The sequence below is a fragment of the Spermophilus citellus genome (assembly GCF_964194105.1).
Source record: "Spermophilus citellus genome assembly, chromosome: 15".
In the NCBI taxonomy this organism is placed as follows: domain Eukaryota; kingdom Metazoa; phylum Chordata; class Mammalia; order Rodentia; family Sciuridae; genus Spermophilus; species Spermophilus citellus.
Window position 1 is genome coordinate 84,841,046 of NC_138195.1, and position 23,268 is coordinate 84,864,313.

The following is a 23,268-nucleotide window of genomic DNA, read 5'->3' on the forward strand; positions in this document are numbered from 1 at the left end:
GTTGTTCAAAACATTACAAAGCTCATGATATATCATCTTTCATACATTTGACTCAATTGGGTTATGAACTCCCATTTTTACCCCAAATACAAATTGCAGAATCACATCAGTTACACACTCACATTTTTACATAATGGCATATTAGTGACTGTTGTATTCTGCTACCTTTCCTATCCACTACTATCCCCCTTCCCCTCCCCACCCATCATCCCTCTCTACCTCATCTGCTGTTGTTCAATTCTCTCCCTTGTCCCCCCCCCTTTCCCCTCACATCCTCTTCTATATAATTTTGTGTAACATCGAAGGTCTCCTACCATTTCCATATGCTTTCCCTTCTCTCTCCCTTTCTCTCCCTCCACTCGTAGTACTCCATTGTGTATAGATGCCACATTTTTTTTATCCATTCATCTATTGAAGGGCATCTAGGTTGGTTCCACAGTCTAGCTATTGTGAATTGTGCTGCTATGATCATTGATGTGGCAGTATCCCTATAGTACGCTCTTTTAAGATCCTCAGGGAATAGTCCGAGGAGGGCGATAGCTGGGTCAAATGGTGGATCCATTCCCAGCTTTCCCAGGTATCTCCATACTGCTTTCCAAATTGGCCTTACCAATTTGCAGTCCCACCAGCAGTGGACAAGTGTACCCTTTTCCCCACCTCCTCGCCAACACTTATTGTTGTTTGACTTCATAATGGCTGCCAATCTTACTGGAGTGAGATAGTATCTTAGGGTGGTTTTGATTTGCATTTCTCTGACTGCTAGAGATGGTGAGCATTTTTCATGTACTTGTTGATTGATTGTATGTCCTCCTCTGTGAAGTGTCTGTTCAGGTCCTTGGCCCATTTGTTGATTGGGTTATTTGTTATCTTATTGTTTAATTTTTTGAGTTCTTTGTATATTCTGGATATTAGGGCTCTATCTGAAGTGTGAGGGGTAAAAATTTGTTCCCAGGATGTAGGCTCCCTATTTACCTCTCTTATTGTTTCTCTTGCTGAGAAAAAACTTTTTAGTTTAAGTAAGTCCCATTTATTTATTCTTGTTATTAACTCTTGTGCTATGGGCGTCCTATTAAGGAAATTGGAGCCCAACCCCACAGTATGTAGACCGTAGCCAACTTTTTCTTCTATCAGACGCAGTGTCTCTGATTTGATATCTAGCTCCTTGATTCATTTTGAGTTAACTTTTGTGCATGGCGAGAAAAAGGGATTCAGTTTCATTTTGTTGCATATGGATTTCCAATTTTCCCAGCACCATTTGTTGAAGATGCTGTCCTTCCTCCATTGCATGCTTTTAGCCCCTTTATCAAATATAAGAAAGTTGTAATTTTGTGGATTGGTTTCTGTGTCCTCTATTCTGTACCATTGGTCCACCTGCTGTTTTGGTACCAGTACCACGCTGTTTTTGTTACTATTGCTTTGTAGTACAGTTTGAACTCTGGTACCGCTATACCTCCAGATTCACACTTCCTGCTTAGAATTGCTTTTGCTATTCTGGGTTTTTTGTTTTTCCATATGAATTTCATGATTGCTTTATCTATTTCTACAAGAAATGCCGTTGGGATTTTAATTGGCATCGCATTAAATCTGTAGAGAACTTTGGGTAGTATCGCCATTTTGATGATGTTAGTTCTGCCTATCCATGAACAGGGTACATTTTTCCATCTTCTAAGATCATCTTCTATCTCTCTTTAGGGTTCTGTAGTTTTCATTGTATAAATCTTTCACCTCTTTTGTTAGGTTGATTCCCAAGTATTTTATTTTCTTTGAGGATATTGTGAATGGAGTGGTTTTCCTCATTTCCATTCCAGAAGTTTTGTTGCTGATATACAGGAATGCCTTTGATTTAGGCGTGTTGATTTTATAGCCTGCCACTTTGCTGAATTCATTTGTTAACTCTAGCAGTTTCTTTGTAGACCCTTTTGGGTCTGTTAAACATATTACCATGTCATCCGCAAATAGCGATAATTTAAGTTCTTCTTTTCCTATTTTTATGCCTTTAATTTCTTTTGTCTGTCTAATTGCTCTGGCTAGTGTTTCAAGAACTAAATTGAATAGAAGTGGTGAGAGAGGGCATCCCTGTCTTGTTCCAGATTTTAGAGGGAATGCCTTCAGTTTTTCTCCATTTAGGATGATGGTAGCCTGAGGTTTAGCATATATAGCTTTTACAATGTTGAGGTAAGTTCCTGTTATCCCTAGTTTTTCTAGTGTTTTGAACATAAAGGGATGCTGTACTTTGTCAAATGCTTTTTCTGCATCTATCGAGATGATCATATGGTTCTTGTCTTTAAGTCTATTGATGTGGTGAATAGTATTTATTGATTTCCGTATATTGAACCAGCCTTGCATCCCAGGGATGAATCCTACTTGATCATGGTGTACAATTTTTTTGATATGCTTTTGTATTCGATTCGCCAGGATTTTATTGAGAATTTCTGCATCCAAGTTCATTAGAGATATTGGTCTGTAGTTTTCTTTCTTTGAAGTGTCTTTGTCTGGTTTCGGGATCAGGGTGATGTTGGCCTCATAGAATGAATTTGGAAGAGCTCCTTCTTTTTCTATTTCTTGAAATAGCTTGAAAAGTATTGGTGTTAATTCTTCTTTGAAGGTTTTGTAAAACTCCGCTGTATACCCATCCGGTCCAGGGCTTTTTTTGGTTGGTAGTCTTTTGATGGCTTCTTCAATTTCTTCATTTGTTATTGGTCTGTTTAAATTGTGTGTGTCTTCCTGACTCAATCTTTGCAGATCGTATGACTTAAGAAATTTATCAATATCTTCACTATCTTCTATTTTATTGGAATATAGGGTTTCAAAATACTTTCTAATTACCTTCTGTATTTCTGTAGTGTCTGTTGTGATATTGCCTTTTTCATCCCGTATGTTGGTAATTTGAGTTCTCTCTCTTCTTCTCTTCGTTAGCATGGCTAAGGGCCTGTCGATCTTATTTATTTTTTCAAAGAACCAACTTTTAGTTTTTTCAATTTTTTCAATGGTTTTTTTGTTTCAATTTCGTTGATTTCTGCTCTAATTTTAATTATTTCTTGCCTTCTACTACATTTGCTGTTGTTTTGCTCTTCCTTTTCTAGGTTTTTGAGGTGTAGTATGAGTTCATTTATTTGTTGGTTTTTTCTTTTTTTGAGGAAAGAACTCCAAGAAATTAATTTCCCTCTTAAAACTGCTTTCATTGTGTCCCATAGATTCCGGTATGTTGTGTCTGTATTGTTATTTGTCTCTATGAATTTTTTTATCTCCTCCTTTATGTCTTCTTTAACCCATTGATCATTCAGTAACATATTGTTCATTTTCCATGTGATGTAGGATTTTTCCTTCCTTCTTTTATCATTGATTTCCAGTTTCATCCCATTATGATCACATATGATGCATGGTATTATCTCCACGCCTTTATATTTACTAAGAGTTGCCCTATGGCATAATATATGGTCTATCTTTGAGTAGGATCCATGTGCTGCTGAGAAGAACGTGTATCCACTTGATGATGGTTGATATATTCTATATATGTCGGTTAAGTCTAGGTTATTGATTGTGCTGTTGAGTTCAATAGTTTCTTTATTCAGCTTTTGTCTAGAGGATCTGTCTAATGGTGAGAGCGGTGTGTTGAAGTCACCCATAATTATTGTGTTGTAGTCTATTTGACTCTTGAACTTGAGGAGAGTTTGTTTTATGAATGTTGCAGCTCCATTGTTTGGTGCATACAAATTGATAATTGTTATGTCTTGTTGGTGGATGGTTCCTTTTAACAGTATATAGTGTCCTTCTTTAACCCTTTTGATTAACTTAGGTTTGAAGTTGATTTTATTCGATATGAGTATGGCCACTCCTGCTTGCTTCCGAGGGCCATGTGAGTGATATCATTTTTCCCAACCTTTTACCTTCAGCCTGTGTATGTCTTTTCCTATCATATGAGTCTCCTGAAGGCAGCATATTGTTGGATTTGTTTTTTTGATCCAGGTTACTAGCCTATGTCTCTTGATTGGTGAGTTTAGGCCATTAACATTTAAGGTTACAATTGAAATATGGTTTGTACTTCCAGTTATGTTTATTTATTTATTTTAGTTTGGCTAGTTTTTACTTTTTGGTTATTCTCCTCCCCCTTTACTGAGATACCTCCTGCTGTTAGTTTTGGGCACTATTTTTCAATTCCTCTTCTTGTAGTATTTTGCTCAAAATGCTTTGCAGTGCTGGTTTTCTGGCTGCGAATTCTTTTAGCTTTTGTTTATCGTGAAAGATTTTAATTTCATTGTCAAATCTGAAGCTTAATTTTGCTGGATACAGTATTCTTGGTTGGAAACCATTATTTTTCAGCGTTTGAAATACATTGTTCCAGGATCTTCTCGCTTTTAAAGTCTGTGATGAAAAATCAGTCGTTAACCTAATTGGTTTACCCCTGAATGAAATCTGCCTCCTTTCTCTCGTAGCTTTTAATATTCTCTCCTTGTTCTGTATGTTGGCTATCTTCATAATTATATGTCTTGGAGTTGGTCTATTACGGTTTTGAATGTTTGGGGTCCTGTAGGCTTCCAGGATTTGGCAATCCATTCCATCTTTCATCTCTGGGAAGTTTTCTAGAATTATTTCATTTAATAGGTTGTCCATTCCTTTGGTTTGATTCTCTATGCCTTCTTCTATCCCGATGACTCTCAAATTTGTTTTTTTTATGACATCCCATATTTCTTGAATAGATTGCTCGTGGGATTTAAGCATCTTTTCTGTGTTGACTATATTCTTTTCAAGTTGATAAACTTTGTCTTCATTATCTGATGTTCTGACTTCTACTTGATCTAGTCTATTTGTAATATTCTCGTTTGAGTTCTTAATTTGGTTTATAGTTTCCTGCATTTCTAGGATTACTGTTTGATTTTTTTTTAAGATCTCTATCTCCTGGTAAAGCTTGTTCTTTGCCATTTGAATTTATTTGTTTACTTCCTTTTCAAAATATACTTTTATTGCTTGGACTTGCTGTCTCATGTCTTCTCTAATATTCCTTTCCATCTGAGTTAGGTATGCCTTGAGTTCTTTCCCTATCCCTGTTTCTGATGCTTCTAGGTCCTCTTGTAGAATTAAGTTGTCCTGCATTGTTTGTACTCCTTTTTTCCCTTGTTTTTTCATGATGTTCACGCTACTTTCCAGCTCTATTTGATTGCTGTGTTTCTGCTCTCTTCTATAAATTTGTTTTGGTTTTTTATATCTCTGTTGTCTCTCCTTTGTGTTGGTAGACTATGCTAGCTCCAGTGATGTCACCTCTCTGCTATGGTGGGCCCCAGGCTCCTTACTGGGGTGTCCGAATGGAGGGGGTGGGACTGGACTGTCTCTGGTTGGTTTCAGCTCCCGGACACCGGCGGGCGTGCGGTCTCCAGCTGCCCAGTCGCAGTGGCAACGTGCCGGCTGTCGCTGGTGGGCGGGCGATCTCTAGCCGCCTAGTCGTGTGGTCAGTCGCCGGCGGGCAGACGGTCTCCAGCTGCCCAGTCGCCCAGTCAGCCGGTGGGCGATCGGTCGCCTGCGGGCATGTGGTCTCCAGCCGCTCAGTCGCAGGGGGAATGGGCCTGCTGTTGCTGGTGGGCAGGCGATCTCTAGCCGCCCAGTCGCAGGGGCAATGGGCCGGCTGTTGCTGGTGGGCGGGAAATCTCTAGCTGCCCAGTCGTGCGGTCGGTCGCCGGCAGGGGGCGGACTCCAGCCACCCAGTCGCATGGGTGGCAGGTGGAGTTTCGCCTGCGGGCGTGCGTTCTCCAGCTGCTCAGTCGTGAGGGCCTGGCCTCTAGTCCCCTGGTTTCTCCTGCTAGTCCTGGTTTCTCCTGCTAGACCAGATTTCCCCTGAGTGATGCCTCTCGGCAGTTCAAACTGTACTCTTGGCCTGCCGTTTGTTGGGCGTGGAGGGTGGCTATTGAGAACCCCCCCACACTCTATTGTTTTGATTTTTTCCACTTGTCCCTCCCCCCACGCTGGCAATACAGGTTTCGTTTTCCCCGCTGATGGGAGGGGGAGTTGAAGGTCGGGTGTCTCTAGTTTTCCCTGCGTCTTTATGCAGGCTTGCTCTGATAATCCCTCCCCCAGAGAGCCTAGGAGAGATTTTATGCGAATTCCCCGCCGTATGGGAGATGAGCTGAGTAACACGCACCTGTTTTATTGTTGCAATCTGTCGGAGAGTGGCGGTGGTTACTTCAGCTCTCCAAGATGGTGGCCGCTGGTTTCCTTGGTGGAGTTTCCGTTGTGGGGGATAGAACTGTCCCGTTTCCTTCCCCATCTGAAATCCCGAACTCAGCCCGGGGCTCCGTGAGTGCTCAGGCGGCAGGATTCCACAGAATCTGCAGCAATCTCCCTGCTTGCTGGTCGCTTCTCGGCGGCTCCCCGCTGTCTGTAGCCGTGGGGCGGGCCGCGCAGATCAGTCAGCCCGGATCTCCGGTCGCACAGTTGGCTCGTGTATGAGACTCAATTACTGGACCTCGGTGCTCGAAATCCTTCCTCTAGGTTTCAGTGCACCCCCATTTTGCTGTAAGTTCCTAACAAGATAGTTTTTTGTTGTTCTAACTCGTTATTGACCCGTGCAGTGGCACGGTACACGGGGTGTGATGCACTCTATTTGCGGCCATCTTGGGGATCTCTGCTTTTTCTTGACAAGGCAGTTTAAAATAGTGCTGTTAAGCACACAGGCTTTAGAGTCAATAGTTAGTCTTCAATTTTGGCTCTAATCCTTACTAGCTCTGAGATCCTGGGCAAGTTACTTCAGCTTTAAAACCCAAGTTTCTTCATCTGTAAAGTAAGATAATTACAGAACCTAGTTTTGAGTAGTTATTGTAAAGATCAGATGAGAAAATTTCTCATAAAGCATTTGGCACAGTGAAATGCTCCAGAAATACTGTCTATCAACTTTCTATTTATTTATATTAAGGCTGGTTTCCTACAGAATCATCAGGGAACAAACTGCTCCCTCTTCACAAGGAACTACTTCAGGACTCAGCATTCACCATGTGTGAGGTTCAAACTCATGGTATTTGTCTTCCTCTGACTTCACCCACCACATGGCCAAGATTTCAGTCCCCATGCTAGTTCATTTTTTAAAAAGTGTGTGTTCTGTGTTATTATCAACTTGTAATTGCAAAAGAACAATTTAACAATAGCTAATATGCCTCCCTATTTTAGGTATCACCTTTCTACTTCTGTGTCACTAAGTTTTATAAATAAGATTATATTAAACTCAACATATTAAGAATATATTAAAGAAACCCATGCAGAATTGTTCTGTTTATGGAATTCCTTGGTGTGTTCTATTGCTGACCAAACTCTATTCACATGGGGAAAGGATTTTAATTTCTGTAGTTCTACAAAGAAAAAAGTCTCCAATTTTCTTAAGTGGTTTTACCTATACAAGCAACAAAAGAGTAATAATAGAGGCTTGTTGGTCTCTCATAAAAGAACTTAAATAGCTGGTGACTCAAAGGTGAATCAATGTCAACTGATATCCTATGCACCGGAGAGATAAGGTATCAAGTGAGATGAGTTGCTCAGGGAACCCAAGTCATTCTCTTGACCAGGTCTGTCAAATCTAATATCCTTTTAGGTTTACCAAAACCCAAAAAGAGTCCTTTACCATTATCTAGGAATAAAACTACTACTTCATATATTTCTAGCACTTATGCAAATTACACAATACTTCACATACACAGTTTATTCCCATGACTCATAACAACATATGATATTATATACATATAATTATTTTGTGTGTGTGTTGGGGGGGGGGGGTGCTGGGGATTGAACCCAGGGCCTTATGTATGCTAGGCAAGTGCCCTACCACTGAGCTACATCCCCAGCCCATACTTTTACACATGAGGAAAATAAGGATGAAAAAGGCCAAGTGTCTTGTACATGATCATGTAATAAATGGTACAGTCAAAACTGAAACAGATCTATCAACCCTGGGTCCCAAGATGGACAAGCAATACCAGACAGCAATTAAAAATAGTATTGTGTCTAATATTTACTAAAGATAACTGATAAAGTGAAGTAATTGAGATAGTTCCTTTATATGTGGCAAAAAATATGTAGACCAGTGGTTCTCAAACATTTGGTTCTCAATACCCCAATACAAATTTTAAATTATTGAGGACCCCAAAGGACCAATACTTATGTGAATTATATTCATAAATATTTCCCATATGAGATATTTAAAATGATAGTGTTTATAACATAAGAATGTACAAGCTTACATTTCATTAATAGGGTGATGAGTCATCACACATAACTTCTGGAAAACACTATTAATATACTTATGAGAGAATGAGAGTGCTAAAGGCAGAAACATTCTCAAATTACTATGGGAATTGTTTTGATTTGGTAGGTCCATCTTGGGAAAGATTGGAGATTCAAAAGGATGCCCCAATAACACATAGAAAACCATTTAGTTAGACTCTAATAACTCTTAATTGTGGCAATTCTTTTTTTTTTTAATTATTTTTGGTTGTAGATGGACACAATACCTTTATTTTATTTATTTATTTCTATGTAATGCTGAGGATTGAATCCGTGCCTCACACATGCCAGGCAAGCACTCCACCACTGAGCCACAACTCCAGCCCCCACAATTCTTTTTTAAAAAGTTTAAGCCACAACTCATTATCTTAAGTTCACTATTTCTCCTACTTGATTAAAAACAAAACAAAACAAAACCTTAAAAAGATGACTATTTTGCTTTATTCCCTTTCAGCACTAGTTCTTTCTTCAGTATACTGTAGAATAGGCAAAGATCATACTGAACATTTATTGAATAAAATGATTTTTTTCTGAATTGAGGGACAAAAAACATCTTCAGGTAAAATTATTACCTCACTACTATAATAAAGGCATAAACAATTATATAATACAAAAGTCTAGTCATCTTAAACCAGTCAAATGAATTAAGACAAAAACAAAAACAAAAAACTCTGTTCCAGATATGAAGTAAGAAACAGCAAAAGAAATGACAAATTTAATACTTCAAGGTTATAATTGTCAGCTTTTCCCCAATTTCTCCCTAGCCAAGTAAAAGCAAAACATCTTCAAAAGTATGATTGTATTTCTCCATCTCAGTTTATAATTATTTCACTCAAGTTTGAACTTATTAAATGAAAATGGTAATTTTTATCTACATAGTTGAGAGGTAGCTCTACATTAGACTTATGGTAGGATAAGAGGCAGCCTGCAGAAATAATAGAAGAGTATTAAACAATGCCACCTTAATGCCATCAATTTTGCATAATTGTGTTCTCTTTAAAAATTTTAGATTCTATTTCATTTGGTCTCAAAAATAATAACTTAAACCAACAAATCAATAGTAATTACAGAAATAGATTCCTTATCTTCTAATTCTACTTTTTGAAGGCAACAGGCCGCGTTACTTTTAAGACAAATTTTAAGAACATAGATATTTTGTAAGCTTCAACAATTCTTATCACTAAATCTAGTGCAATAAATTCTTATTGACTGTCATGATTCTCATAATTACTGAGTCCAAATTCTACTCTGTAGTACTAAAAATTATAGATAATTTACACAAAAGAATTTATATTTTACTATAAACATTCAGTTAAATTCTTCCATGTCAAGAGTTTGACATTCTGGTTCTAAATAAAATCTACAATGTTAAATAAATACTGAGAACTAACTAACTAATACATCTTTCCAAATATTGAAAGAGATATCACCTGTCCTAAATTTTACAGAAAATAATATTATACTTACTATAATGGTGGGAACAAAATAAGATTTTCAGTGCATTATAAAAATAATTATCAAAACAACTGAAATTAGCTACATTAGAATGGTTTACTTTAGCCAAAGCATGTTGCACAGAACTATAAGCTTTGAATTATTACTTGCATGATTAAGTAAATAATTTGCATAAGCAAAGGATTAAGGTAAGAAGACTAGTGAGTCAGTATAATCTAGTATGAAAGACTATTAAGTGAAAAGGTTAAAAAAAAAAAGCATACAACAGAAATCCAACGAACTATTTAGTAGATAATGATGTCTGCACAAAATGTTGTTTCTAAGAACAGAATAGGAGATATTTTTCAAAATACAGATTCTTGTAGTCAGCTACTATACAGAAATGGTCTCCTTATTATTGCTACTTAAGATTTTACAGCAAAAAAAAAAAAAAAAGAAAAAGTCATTTATAATTGTACATTACAGAGGTAGGATACAGAATTGATCCTAGAAGAAACACCATCCCAGAACATACTTAAGTCACAAATGTCTGTTTAACTGCTATATATCTTACCAAAGACCCAAGTAAACATAATAGGCTCTTAATACAAAAGAATAAACTCCATTAGCTTATTTTTACCATGCAAATCACAGCATTTTTAAAGTACATAGCAACAAGAACTAATTATGCCAGGGAGTGGGAAATTTTCTAGCTACTTTATCAGTTAGGCAAATCAGAGCTCAGATATTTCAGTACCCCACCCACCATCTCATCAGCTCCATTCTCCTTATAATACATGAAGAATTCATGTGCATAAATACTCAAAGTTCTGATTAGGAGAATAAAGAGAAATATGTTCTAAAGCATCCTGCTGATTTCACAAAAATGCATCAGACTAATGAAAACAAGTTTTATTGTTATTCTATATATTAGACCAGGGGAAGGTATAAACTGCAGTTTAACAGCACTAACTTTTCTGAGAAATGTGAAATTAAAAACCCAGTCTTCCAAAATGTCAGAGAAGGTTGCAATCACATCTATGCTTTTGTGTGTGGGCGCGAGTGCACAAATGGGTACCTGTGTGGTACCAGGAGAGATCTCAAAGTCAGCAAGTTGAACAGCTCAGATATCTCAATTGTAGGCACGCACGAAGGGGAAGAGGCACTCTTCTTCAATACAGTATTGGCTTACAGTCATCAGCCTGTGTTTACTATGACAACTTTTAAACATTAAGGGGGGGAAAAATAAGTTCCACTCATTCTGTTTAAGAAATCCAAAAATACAGATGTTCTTTAGAAAGAGAAAGACTAAATCCAAAATCACATTATTTCAGTTAAATGGCTGACTTCACTTTGTGAAAATTCATCATTTAGGATTTTGGCAGTTTCTGTACAAACGTATTCATATATTATATTTTAGTAAGAGGAATGTGCAGGAAAAAACTCAGTATTTAAAGGGTTAACCCTCTTTTTATGATATTTAAAGGTGATATTTTAATGTAAACTGAAATATGATGGAATGAGTCTTTGGCTTTCTGTGGGAAAAACATTGTAGAAATGAGAATAGCAAAGGTCCTCTGGTGAGATTAAGTGAAGGCCTATTCTTGGAAAGTAAGATTTTTTTTTTTTTTTTTAAGAGAGAGTGAGAGAGGGAGAGCGAGAATTTTAATACTTATTTTTCAGTTATCGGCGGACACAACATCTTTGTATGTGGTGCTGAGGATCGAACCGGGCCGCACGCACGCCAGGCGACCGCGCTACCGCTTGAGCCACATCCCCAGCCCCGGAAAGTAAGATTAAGAGGCATGCCAGTAGGCATGAAGAGATTAAAAAGGAAAGAGAAGGAAGACAGGTCTAGCTAGAGAGAATGTGCAAGAATGTTGTGCAGAGTGAATGATCAGGAACAAGTTGGATTCATATATACTGTCTACAGACATGCCCACGTTATAAGTCAATTTGCAGGATCATGTTTATATTATACTCCCATTTTATATTAAGCACAAAGGGAGGGATGGATGGAAAGGAAAGAAGAAAGAAAAAGAAAGAGTGAGGTACTCCTCAATATATAAGAGGCTTGTGTGAGTGTGTAAGACAGTTAGGTGTAGACCTCAAATTTAACACTGGGTATATCAGGGAGACAAAATGGAGAGGTGATTTTTAACTACTAGTATTTTAACTACTCGGTAGTGTTTGAACATCTGCAAAAAAAAAAAAAAAAAAAAAGAACAAGAAAAACCCAGCTCTACCCAAAGAGACAGATAGAAGGATGTTTATGGTACCATTATTTATTTTAGTAAGGAACAAATGAAGAAAAAAATAAACCCTCTCAACAATGTAGTGGTTAACTTATGGTACAACTGATCAATGTCATTCCATATACCCATTAGAACAAAAGAAATATATATAGAAAACCCAAAATACAATAAGGGGAGTGGGGAAACAAGATGCTAATACTGATACTGAGTACGATCTTGTTTTTGTAAATTAATAACAAATTATAATATATGTTAAGTGGAAGAACAGTTCCCAAATTTCATGGTTTTCTTTGAGAAAATGTATTACAGATTTTTTATATTACATATTTTCTATCTGCTTGAATTCTTAAAATGAGTTTATCCCTCATTTGAAAGGGAAAAAAAATTAATATTTCACCTAGGAAATACCTGATATATCTCTACAAAATGTTGACAAGTGTAGGGTAATCAACAAAAATGTATCTGATTAGTTATGAAAGATATTTATTCAATAGTTATCACATATATAAAATTACCTACAATTATTCAATAGTTATCACATATATGAAATTACCTACAATTAAACAATTTTATTTCTATTTTATAATTAAGGAAACTGAGACTATGAAAAATGTCTTTTGTTCAAGGTCTATTGTTCAGGACAATGCTGATATCTGAAATAGGTCCATGTTACTACCAAGCTCTATCTATTCAAAGAGACAACCTAAGTATTTCTCTACAGCCTCAATCCAAAAAAAGTTACAATACTTCTATAGTACTAGATTCTCTTCTTATCATCTTGTAAATTGTTCTAAGAAAATGGAGAATGTGATGGAAAGAAAATGTTAAGTCTGTAACTTTTAAACACAGTAGTTAGTAGAAAAACCTCTAACTTGAAATGTTAGATATTCTTATTGACTACTGATTTAGAGTATCTCAGCCTACAATAGGGAAGCTCATCAAGAAGAAAAAAGAGGGGTGGGAGGGATATGTTACTCCTAACTAGTTGGAGGATTACATCCCCTTCCAACTTGTTTAGAAATGCCTGAGCCATACCAATCCTGTATATATTCTAAGAAGGTAAGCAAGATTATTAAGTTTGAATATTTATTTTAGGGTGTTAGTTTTAGTTCTATTTATGGCAACAAAGTTAGATCCTGGCTGTGTTACTCTTCAACCAGAAGTCTAAGAAACCTAGGCAGGTTTCAAGGGGACTATGAATTTCATGAAATTAAATAAAAAACTGTTTATGTATTTTTTCTGCAGAAATTATCCACAGCTTTCATTAACTTTCCAAAAAACAATGACCCTTCAGAAAAGATTAAGAAGAACTTTCAATATATATGCACAAATTCATTCATTCATCCATCCTTCCTTCCTTTCTTTTTTTTTTTTTTTTCCTTTTTCTTTTTGCAGAACTAGGAATCAAAAACAATTCCCTAAGTTGCACCGGTTGGCCTCAAACTTGAGATCCTCCTGCCTCAGCCCCCCGCATCACTGGGATTAGAGGTATATATGGTGACACCCCTACATATCCTCATTTTTATTAAGCATTTTAGCTTTTTTAAAAATTTAAGAGCAGAGATCAGGGAATCTTTTTAATAAAAGGCCAGATGGTAAATATTTTAGAATTTGTGGGTGCATATAGTCTGTCACACCCTTTTAAACAACTTTAAAGTTTTAAAACCATACAAAGGCCATCTTAACTGAGGCCTGATGGGATCTAGTCTGCATGGACTTTGGGAGTCTAGGACTTTTTCCCTAGAACTTAGAAATCCACTAATCTCCTCTAAGTTTGAAGTTTCTACATCTATAAAAATGAGACACTGCACCTTTCCTACATATAAGTGAGAGCGCAAGTACATGGTCAACCCACACAGTGCTTGAAATACACATACGTAGCAAACTAATTTTATTACCCTTCTCATCTAATAGATTGTTAGTAATACTTGTAAATCAATATTAAATGTTTAATAAAGCATGCACCTCCAACTCAATCTGCTAATGATCTAGTTTAGCTCTTTTCAGGAACAAACTGGCTTTCTGGGATACCCAATATACCCATATTACTAGTTAGAACTTAACATCCTCCTCAAAATTACTCTTCTCTCCTCAGTGTGTAAATCAAATTTCCAAAGCAAAGATTTATCAATTATTTTCCATCTAAACTTTGGCTTTCTGTGGGAAAAACATTGTAGAAATGAGAATAGCAAAGGAAATCCAACTTGTAAAAAGTAAAATTAGCACCAAACAGAGTATATTTATATGTACTAAGTCACAATACATTATAAGTTGTCTTCCCTTACCTACAAGGGATAAGCTCTAATCCCCCCCACCCGTTGATGTCTGAAACTACACATAGTACTAAATCCTAATGTACTGTTTCTTCATAGATGAGGGCTCAGTAGGAGGATTGTAAATTCTTGAGGCCAGCCTTGGCAATTTAGTTGAGACCCAGTCTCAAAATAAAAAGGGTTGGGAAAGCTCAGTGGTGAAGTGCCCTTGGGTTCAATTCCCAGTAAAAAAAAAAAAAAGAAAAGACCATAATAGATTTAAAATGAGCTACTATCTCATATTATTATTGCAGGACAGCTAGATTCATACACAATGCCTGTTGTCTCTAATATACCAAAGGATCAAAAGTTAGTTATTACATTTTCTACCAACATTAGTAAGTAAAACTATGATGACTATTATCACTAAAGAATTTTTTTAAACATTTTTTTTTTTTAGTTTAGACAATTTCTTTACTTCTTTATTTTTATGTGGTGCTGAGGATGGAACCCAGGGCCTTGCATGTGCTAGGGGAGCGCTCTACCGCTGAGCCATAATCACAGCTCCCTCACTAAAGAATTTTATTAGCTGATTTAAAATTCATTCTACTCTAAGACGCCTTTTTAAAGTTGTCTCCACACACACACACACACACACACACACACACACACAATGAAATAATGAAAAAAAAAGTAAATAAATACATTAACTTCAGAAATGGTTTTGTCACCTTTCAGGGAATTTGCTTTAAAAGTTTTTGAGACAACACTGATTACTAAAGTCACATTTCCTCAAATAATCAATAAAATGAAAAGCTATAAATTAAGAAAAAACATTATTGTTCCTCATTTCAGAAGACCAAGGAAGATATACATTGTATACAAACCATATTATAGACTATGAAGCTTTACAGACCAGGCCAAATTCAGTTACCTGAAATTAATGGCATATCGATTAATTTAAAGTTGCTTCCACCCTTAAGGAAAAATTTTGTCTTTCTTGCCTTCTAGGCACTAAGAATATTTGAAAATTTCCATGAATACATTTCAAAAATGTTTTTCAGAAGAACAAATAATCAGTTATGACAAAAATAGTCATGCTCAGAAAACATTAGAAGAAACTATAAAGTCAAATTTTCCAAAAATGTATTCCATATGCATTAAATTCAAGTATAGTGTCAATAAATATGTTTTCTATAGATCAAAGTTATACAGTTAACTAATGAAAAACTAACGAAAAATATCCACCAAATCCAAGCAAAAATCAGCCACCATTTGTTTGCTATAATGACATGACAGAAAAGTGGAAATATTTCAAGGAATTTTTTTGTTTTGTTTTGAGTTTCTGGCGGAAATAAGTCTTTAAAATTCAGCATTATATAGACACCATCTTTTTTTTAAAAAAAATTATTTATTTATGTATGTATCTTTAGTTTTAGGTGGATACATGAGTTTGTTTTTATGTGGTGCGGAGGATCGAACCCAGTGCCTCATGCATGCTAGACGAGCACTCTACCACTGAGCCACCACCCCAGCCCTAACACTATCTTTTAAAATAAAATTAATCAATGAAAATCCGTTCCAAGATAGTTAAAGAGGGGTTAGAATACAAACAACAATAAGTGTTGGCAAGGATGTGGCAGAATAGGCACACTCATACATTGCTGGTGGGACTGCAAATTGTTACAGCTAATCTGGAAAGCAGTATGGAGATTCCTTAGAAAACCTGGAATGGAACCACCATTTGACCCAGCTCTCCCACTCCTTGGTTTATAACCAAATGACTTAAAATCAGCATATTATAGTAATGCAGCCACATCAATGTTTACATCACAATAGCTAAATTGTGGAACCAACCCAGAAGCCCTTCAATAGATAAATGGATAAAGAAACTGAGATATATATACACAATGGAATATTATTCAGCATTAAAAGAATAAAATTATGGCATTTGCAGGTAAATGGATGGAGTTGGAGAATATCATGCTAACCAAAGTAAGCCAATCCCAAAACACCAAAGGCCAAATGTTCTCTCTGAGAAGTGGATGCTGATCCATAATGGGATTGGGGGGGGGGGTGATGGGAAAAATGGAGGAACTATGAATGGGCAAAGGGGAAGGAGAGGAGGGGAGGAAGCATGGGGGCTGGAAAGATGGTGGAATGAGATGAATATCATTACCCTAGGTACATGTATGACTGTACATATGGTGCCACCCTATATCATATACAACCAGAGAAATGAAAAGATGTGCTGCAATTGTGTACAATGAATCAAAATGCATTCTGCTTTCACATATAATTAGAATAAATAAATAAATAAATAAAATTTAAAGAAAAAATCTATCTTTCCTATCTATTAGATCTCCCCATTATTATTCTTCCAATAAGGGTCTAACTCCAGGCTAGGCAAGTACCAGTAGTCAAATGAGGCAAGTTCATGGGGACTGTAAACTACCTGCAGGAGCTTACAGGCTCCTCCCCTGCTCCAACCTGCTACTACAGATCCTTTCTCATCCTATTGCTAGCTGTAAGGAATGCAGACCTGGTACAAGATACCTCAGTTTTTCCTAACAGAAGTCAAAAAATCAAATCATGTGAAATCTTCCATTTTTTACTGTTAGCAATTAAAAATCAAACCCAAAACAGTGCAGGCTATGTAACAAGTATATACAAACTGAATTTGACCTTCCAATATGCAACCAGTACTAGCTGCAGGGAAAGTACAAACAGAAGCATCAGTAAGAATCCCAAATATGTGATTCCTAAAACCCCCAAAAGCCCTCCTCACTCCAGGACTAATACTCAGATTTCACAATGAAGACAGGCTCAACACATACTAAAAAATACCACCAGTAATCTTTCCCACTTGAAGATGAATTTTGGGGTTAATTTTTTTCAATAATACTACTTTAATATACCATTTTAGTATACATTTTAAGGGAAAAAAACAAAAGTTATCACTGACATGACTGGATCAAGAAACACCTAACTTCAATAAATTGGAAACCACATTTTCTATAGATTTTTTTAAAAGTTAGTATTTTATAAACCAAATATGTTAGGTAAAATGAAGTGTCAATCAGCTAGATCCTTAGGAAGCAACTACTTGAACTACTTTAGCATCTCTAGGTGAAATATCAGGAACTGGCAGTCCTGATAGGACATTTCAATTAAGCAACATGAAAAAGGAAAAGTAAAGGGGGAAGAAGTGACAACAATATTAACTGGCAAGATATTTCTGTTATGTAATGATTAAAAATGCCAGAGGACCCAAGATTCAATACAATTTTCTTTACTGCTTTAGCTCTACTAAGAAGATTAGATGGCTAAAATGGATAAACTAACAAGACCTTCTATTTGGAAACACAATCTGCTGGATTTTAAAAAATGCTATGTGGAGTAGCACTCAAAGATTTAATCTTATGGTTTAACTTTAAAAGGATCCTCGCAAAATTTCCAATTTAAGGGAAAAATAAGCTTTATAGAGTTCTCACTTAACTTGGAAAGATACCCCATATATATTATATTGACAACATTTTTAAGCCCTTAAGAACAATGCAATATAATTTTTTTAAGGCAGTCTGACTTCTTCAAAGCTAGATTTCACCACCTGAAAGCTGTGTGACTTTACACAGGTTATTAAACTACTCTGAGCTTCACTCCTCTCATCTATAAAACAGGATAACACTAGGCTAATTTAATTCCCATAGTGAGAACTGTAATACATCTTAGATGCACTGTAATTTATTCTCTTTAAATCACCAGTTTACAACACTTCTTGCAGAGCAGGTACACACAATAAAAGAGAAGTTAATACTTTCTGAGGTCACCTTTTTCATTCCTACGCTTCTATTTTTCTTTCACTAAGCAAAAATCAATTTCCCCAGTTACTTCAATCCCATCAATCCCACTCAACCTTAAATCTTATCAAGTACAGGTAATTCAACTCTCACTGAATTCTAGACTCTGAGAGTTGAGCCTATATCTATTTAGTATTAAAGCCCTAGCACATAGAATAATAAGCATATTGCAGGAGTCTAATAAATACCTGCAGACTGAGTGATGTAGTCTGTGCAGTATTTACTTACTGATCAATAAGATGCCCTCTAATAAAAAGGGCACAGATGTGTATATTTTCAGACATGATCATTTAATGCTGAAGGTTTAAAGTTAAAATAACAATCAAACTTATGTTGTACTTGGAGGAGGAGGGAAGTACTGGGGATTAACCCTGGGGCACTCTACCATTGAATTCACTCCCAACCTTTTTAAAAAATCTCATGTGTGGGGGTAGGGGTGAGCAGAGAGAGAGAGACAAGGTCTCACTAAGTTGGTGAGGGTCTCCCTAAACTATGCAGGCTGTCCTGGAACATGTGATCAACCTCTTGCCTCAGCCTTCTAAGGTGCTGGGATTATAGACGTACACCACCAAACCTGGGTATGTCCTGCTTTCTTTAAAATCCTTCTGTATACAGTAAATGAAAGACAATTTTGCCATACTTAAAATAGTGTTCTTCTTCAATGATAAAGCTTATTCAAAGTAATGAACTTCTCAGTGGCTCCATAACTCTTACTCATCACTTCAGATATAATTGAATTCCAAATCTACATTTAAAAAAATTCTCAAAATGATATGCAATCTTATCACCAATGACTATCTGCAAATAAGCCCCAAATAATAAAAACCTACTCAAATTTTATCACCCGAAGGCTCCAGAAAACATCAGTATTAAAGTTGTGATTATAAAATCTATAACAACTTTTTCTCCTTACTTTCTCAGCAACACACTGCTATAAATAAACACCTCACTGCTTAAACACTCATTTATAATTTAGTCACTTATATTCCACAACTTAAAAGTAGGTTTCATAAAGTATGATCTATTTCACAAAACCAGAAAGCAAACAATGAATGATTAGTTTACCATATTCTGCAAATCTATAGGAAAATTTTCATTATAAAATAAATTTCTCCCACCCAACAATTTTGTCACTGTGCTATTAGCTTAAACAAGTCTGCTACATACTCAAGTCAACAGCCATTCCAAATTCACAATATTTCTGGATTACCTGGCTTGAGCATGCGGTAGTGATCCAGAACTATTCAGCCTCCTCTAAAGGGCATTAGGTAAAGCTACTACAAAACTGAAATAATTTTATAATAAAGAGTAAAATCCAAAAGGTTTTATTAATAAACACAAAACTAAGGGAGGATATGAAGAGAAATTTAATATTCAGCTTTTAAAAGAAACAGCCATGGTTTTTTTCCCACTCTAACCACAAACTTTGCCATCCACTAAAGTGGATGAAGCCTATAGTCCTACAAAACTTTCTTTTCCCTTCCATTTCTCCTGTGATAATAAAAGAAAACTCATACATTAACCAAAACAGTATATTACGTAAAAATAAGCCATTACATGCAGGAAGGCTCTAAAAAATTAAAATCACTACACCATTAAAATACTATCTGAAGGGTGACTTTAAGTACTGAGTGAGGAACTTAACAGCCAGAGAACAGACACTTGAGGGGCCCATTCTGGGTCTGTACCACACAGGCTACCCCCAAAGGGAAGATGACAGTAATTCAAAATGCAGGGATCTACACACTATCTACGGGCTCCCAACTCCTTCCCAATTTGCTGCGGAAAGTATTCCTTTGCTATGGCTACTACCTTTGCCCTCAAAGTTGCCAATGCATCAAAGCAAAAGTGGTTGGAGATGGCAAAATAGAACAGACCTGGGCTAAAAGCACACCTTCATGCCTTGTCCTGTGTCCAGGAACAATTTCTCAACGTGGCCCAGGGCTTGCTGCAAAGCCAATGACACGGCCCTTCTTGCAGCAAGTATGCACAGGAAGTTTCTCAACAGTCCCAGAGGCGACTTCTGGGGATAATTATCAATATACTTCCATTATCAATGCGCTGCTGACAGCATCAGGAGTGCCCACGAACACAAGGAAAGGTTCGGAGGCAAAGTGTCCATTACTTGCCTTTGCCTAGGTCCCTGGTCCTGGGGAAACAGGGGCTGGGGTTACAAGTACGCCTCTGCCCTTCCCACTCCCCGCACGCAGAAGCCGCCGTCCGGCCCCGATCCCGCAGCCAGGTCCCGCGCCTGCGGACCCCGCGGGTGCCCCGGCCCCCCTCTCACCTGATCTTGTAATTCGGCAGCGTGTGTTTGCGCTTGATGATTTTCTTGAGCTGGTTGACGATGATGGAGGTGAGTTGGGGCATGGGCCGCCCTTCAAACTGGGAGCGCACCTCGAAGTCGATCAGCGGGTCCTCCACGAAGGAGAAGAACCAGTGGGTGAAGGGCACGCGGGTGAGGACGAAGCGCAGCCTCCCCACCACTCGGGACAGTTTGACGAACAGGTAGGCGGACTTGCCAAAGACCAGGTCCACGTCGATGGCCAGGTGGAAGCCCCCGCTGTACTCCACCTCCGCCTCGAAGGCCAGCTCCTCCGGGCAGGAGGCGGGCAGCGCCTCCCCCTCGGGGCCGTCGGGCTCCCCGGTGGCCGAAGCTACCACGGGCCGCACGAGCCGGATGGTCTTGATGAAGGGCACCGTCTCGCCCAGGAACACGTCCCGCAGGCTCAGCCCCTCCAGCAGGCGCCCTGCCGTCTTGGTCTGCAGCAGCTCCTCGAACTCCACCTTGATCTTCTTGGTGACCCAGCGGCGAGTCAGCGCGGTGTCCCGCAGCTCCCGGAACAGGAACAGGATGGTGGCGTTGAGAAAGTAGCAGGTCTCCCGCGTCGGCGGGGCGGGGGTCTCGGAGGCCGGGGTCGCACCGCCCTCGGGCGCCCCGCTGGAGGGCTCCTCAGTCCCGCCGCCGCCATAGAGGTACTCCCGCAGGGGCAGGCCCGGCACCGGCTTGGTGTAGCGGTAGCCGTCGCCTGCGCTGGCCGCCTCGTCCGGCGGCGGCTCGGGCTGTCTGCGGTACAGCAGCAGGAACTGGGTGAGCAGCGTGAGGAAGGAGCCCAGCACGGCCGACGCCAGGATCATAAGCAGCAGCCCCATCCCGCCGCCGCCGCCGCCCGGGCCGCCGGGCCCCCTACTCCCGCGCCCACAGCGCCGCTTTCTTCACGCCACCGCCCCCGCTGCCTCCATCTTGAGGGCATGGGGCGGCGGGGTCGGGGCGAGCGGCTCCCTGGGCCTCGTCCGGGACTTAGGCCCGCGCGCTGCGGCGCCTGAGCCTGCAGCGGCCCGCGCCTCCTCAGACTCTCCGGGGGCGGCCGGTGCGACCGCGGCGGCGGCGGCGGCGGGGCGAGGGCGGGAGGAGGCGGGGACAGCACCTCCCCCAAGCCTCCGCTCATTGGGCGAGCGGCGAGTGACGTCAAGCGTGCTCGCTCCCGGAAGCGTCGCCTGGCAGTCGGCGTCAGGGCGCGCGGACGCGGGTACTTCACCTCTCAGGCCCCTTTCCAGCCCCGCCCCCACGCCCACATTCCATTCCCCGCCTCGCGCGCCGCGATCCACGTGGCTGTCACTTCAGGAGTCGCGGTCAGCATCTGAGAGGATAACTGAGGGCACGGGTTAGAGGCTGCGAGGTCCGGCGGAGATGGCTTGTCCGGTCATTCAGTTATCTTCTAAAGCGCCCATCCCCCTCCGCTGGCCACTGGCCCTGCCACCTCTGCAGCAGCGTCGATCTTCCCGCAGTGTGGTGCTTCCACTTGCTGCCGCACGCCTCTCCCCGCGCCGACTGCTGAGCCGGTGGCGGCTGTGGCTTTCCCTGCAAAGCCCAACTGCAGAAGTCCCGAGCAGGCCACTCGGACACTGCCCAAACTGACTAAAGAAGACCGATTGTCTCAGAGACCGCCATCGCTGGCCAGCAATCCGACCAGCAGTCGCCCTGCGTCCGCGGAGCGTGGGACCTGGGAAGAGGAGACAAAGGCAAAGGACTAACTTTCCCTCCAAAGAAAGTTTAAATGAGAGCTGACCGGAGGATGACCGAAGTGAATCTGCCGGGTGATTGGAAGACGAATTAGTGACTGTCAGGTTCTTGTTGAACCCCTATGTGTATTACCACATTTAGGCCATCTCTGAGGCAGTTAGTGAGAGCCTTCACCCATTTTACCGATGCGAATTGACAGAGTCTAAGGAAGTGGCATGGGATCCTGGTTTATCCAACATGAAACCCTAAGTTTTTGGTCATCACTCTGTACCATAACACCAAGATTGCTAGAGTTTTAAGAGGGCTGATCTGTTCCCTGGTGCACCAGAAGAGAGAGCTGGGGGAGGGGTGTCAGGGAAAACAGAATTTTGTCCCTGGCAGCATCTCAATCACATGAAGCCAGATTGCTTAGTAACCAGTGTTATTCCTTTGATCTCTAAGTTGTTGCCTCATAAAAGTTTAGGTCCCTCCATCCACGTGGACACCACAACACTTCTAATCCTACAGAAGCCAGATATTCTATACATATTCTATGCAGCTGCCCCTAAGGCACCAGAGGAGCACTCCTCTCTAACCCTTAAAAATCTTCAGGCCAAGAATTCTCTTTGACTCTGGGTGATTCTAGGACAAAATCAGAGTTCTGACCCTACTAGGGCAAGTACAGAATTTTGGAACCAGTCTGATCTCACCTTACATATTCATGCCCAAGTCAGAGACCAGAATGACTATTACTAGGAAGATATAAGTCAGGTCTCTGCTCAGAAACAAGGCTCAAAACCTTTCTGAGATTTCTGGAAGGTCAAGCAACTTCTGTTCTCATCATCACCCTCTGCTTCTGGGATGCTGTCTCAGAAATGTACACCTTTTCTCAATTTCTGAAACCTTATGAATAACACTCATGCACTGTTTTAGCCAGCTTCTTTGCTGCTGGGACTAAAAGACCTGACCTGAACAATTTTAAGGGAGGAAAAGTTTATTTAAGGGCTTGTGGTTTCAGAGGTCTCTATCCATAGACTGCAGGCTCCATTCCTCAGGGCTTGAGATGAGGCAGGACATCACGGCTGAAGAGAGTGGCAGAGGGAACCAGCTCACATGGTGATCAGAAAGCAGAGAGACTCCACTCTCCAGACACAAAATATATACCCCATAGCCATGCCCCCCAATGGACTAGTTTCTCTAGCCAC

General features: G+C 39.6%; 1 protein-coding gene across 1 annotated transcript in view; it reads right to left on the minus strand.

The window, feature by feature from the left end:
* The window catches only part of PDZD8 (PDZ domain containing 8), an 87,027-nt gene extending 65,532 nt beyond the window's left edge, over positions 1-21,495 (minus strand). Inside the window, exon 1 of the mRNA XM_081268870.1 lies at positions 20,348-21,495. Coding sequence (XP_081124996.1) covers positions 20,348-21,213 — 866 coding nt within the window. The 5' untranslated portion in view covers positions 21,214-21,495. The remainder of the gene's footprint in view (positions 1-20,347) is intronic.
* Between the last annotated feature and the right edge of the window lie 1,773 nt (positions 21,496-23,268).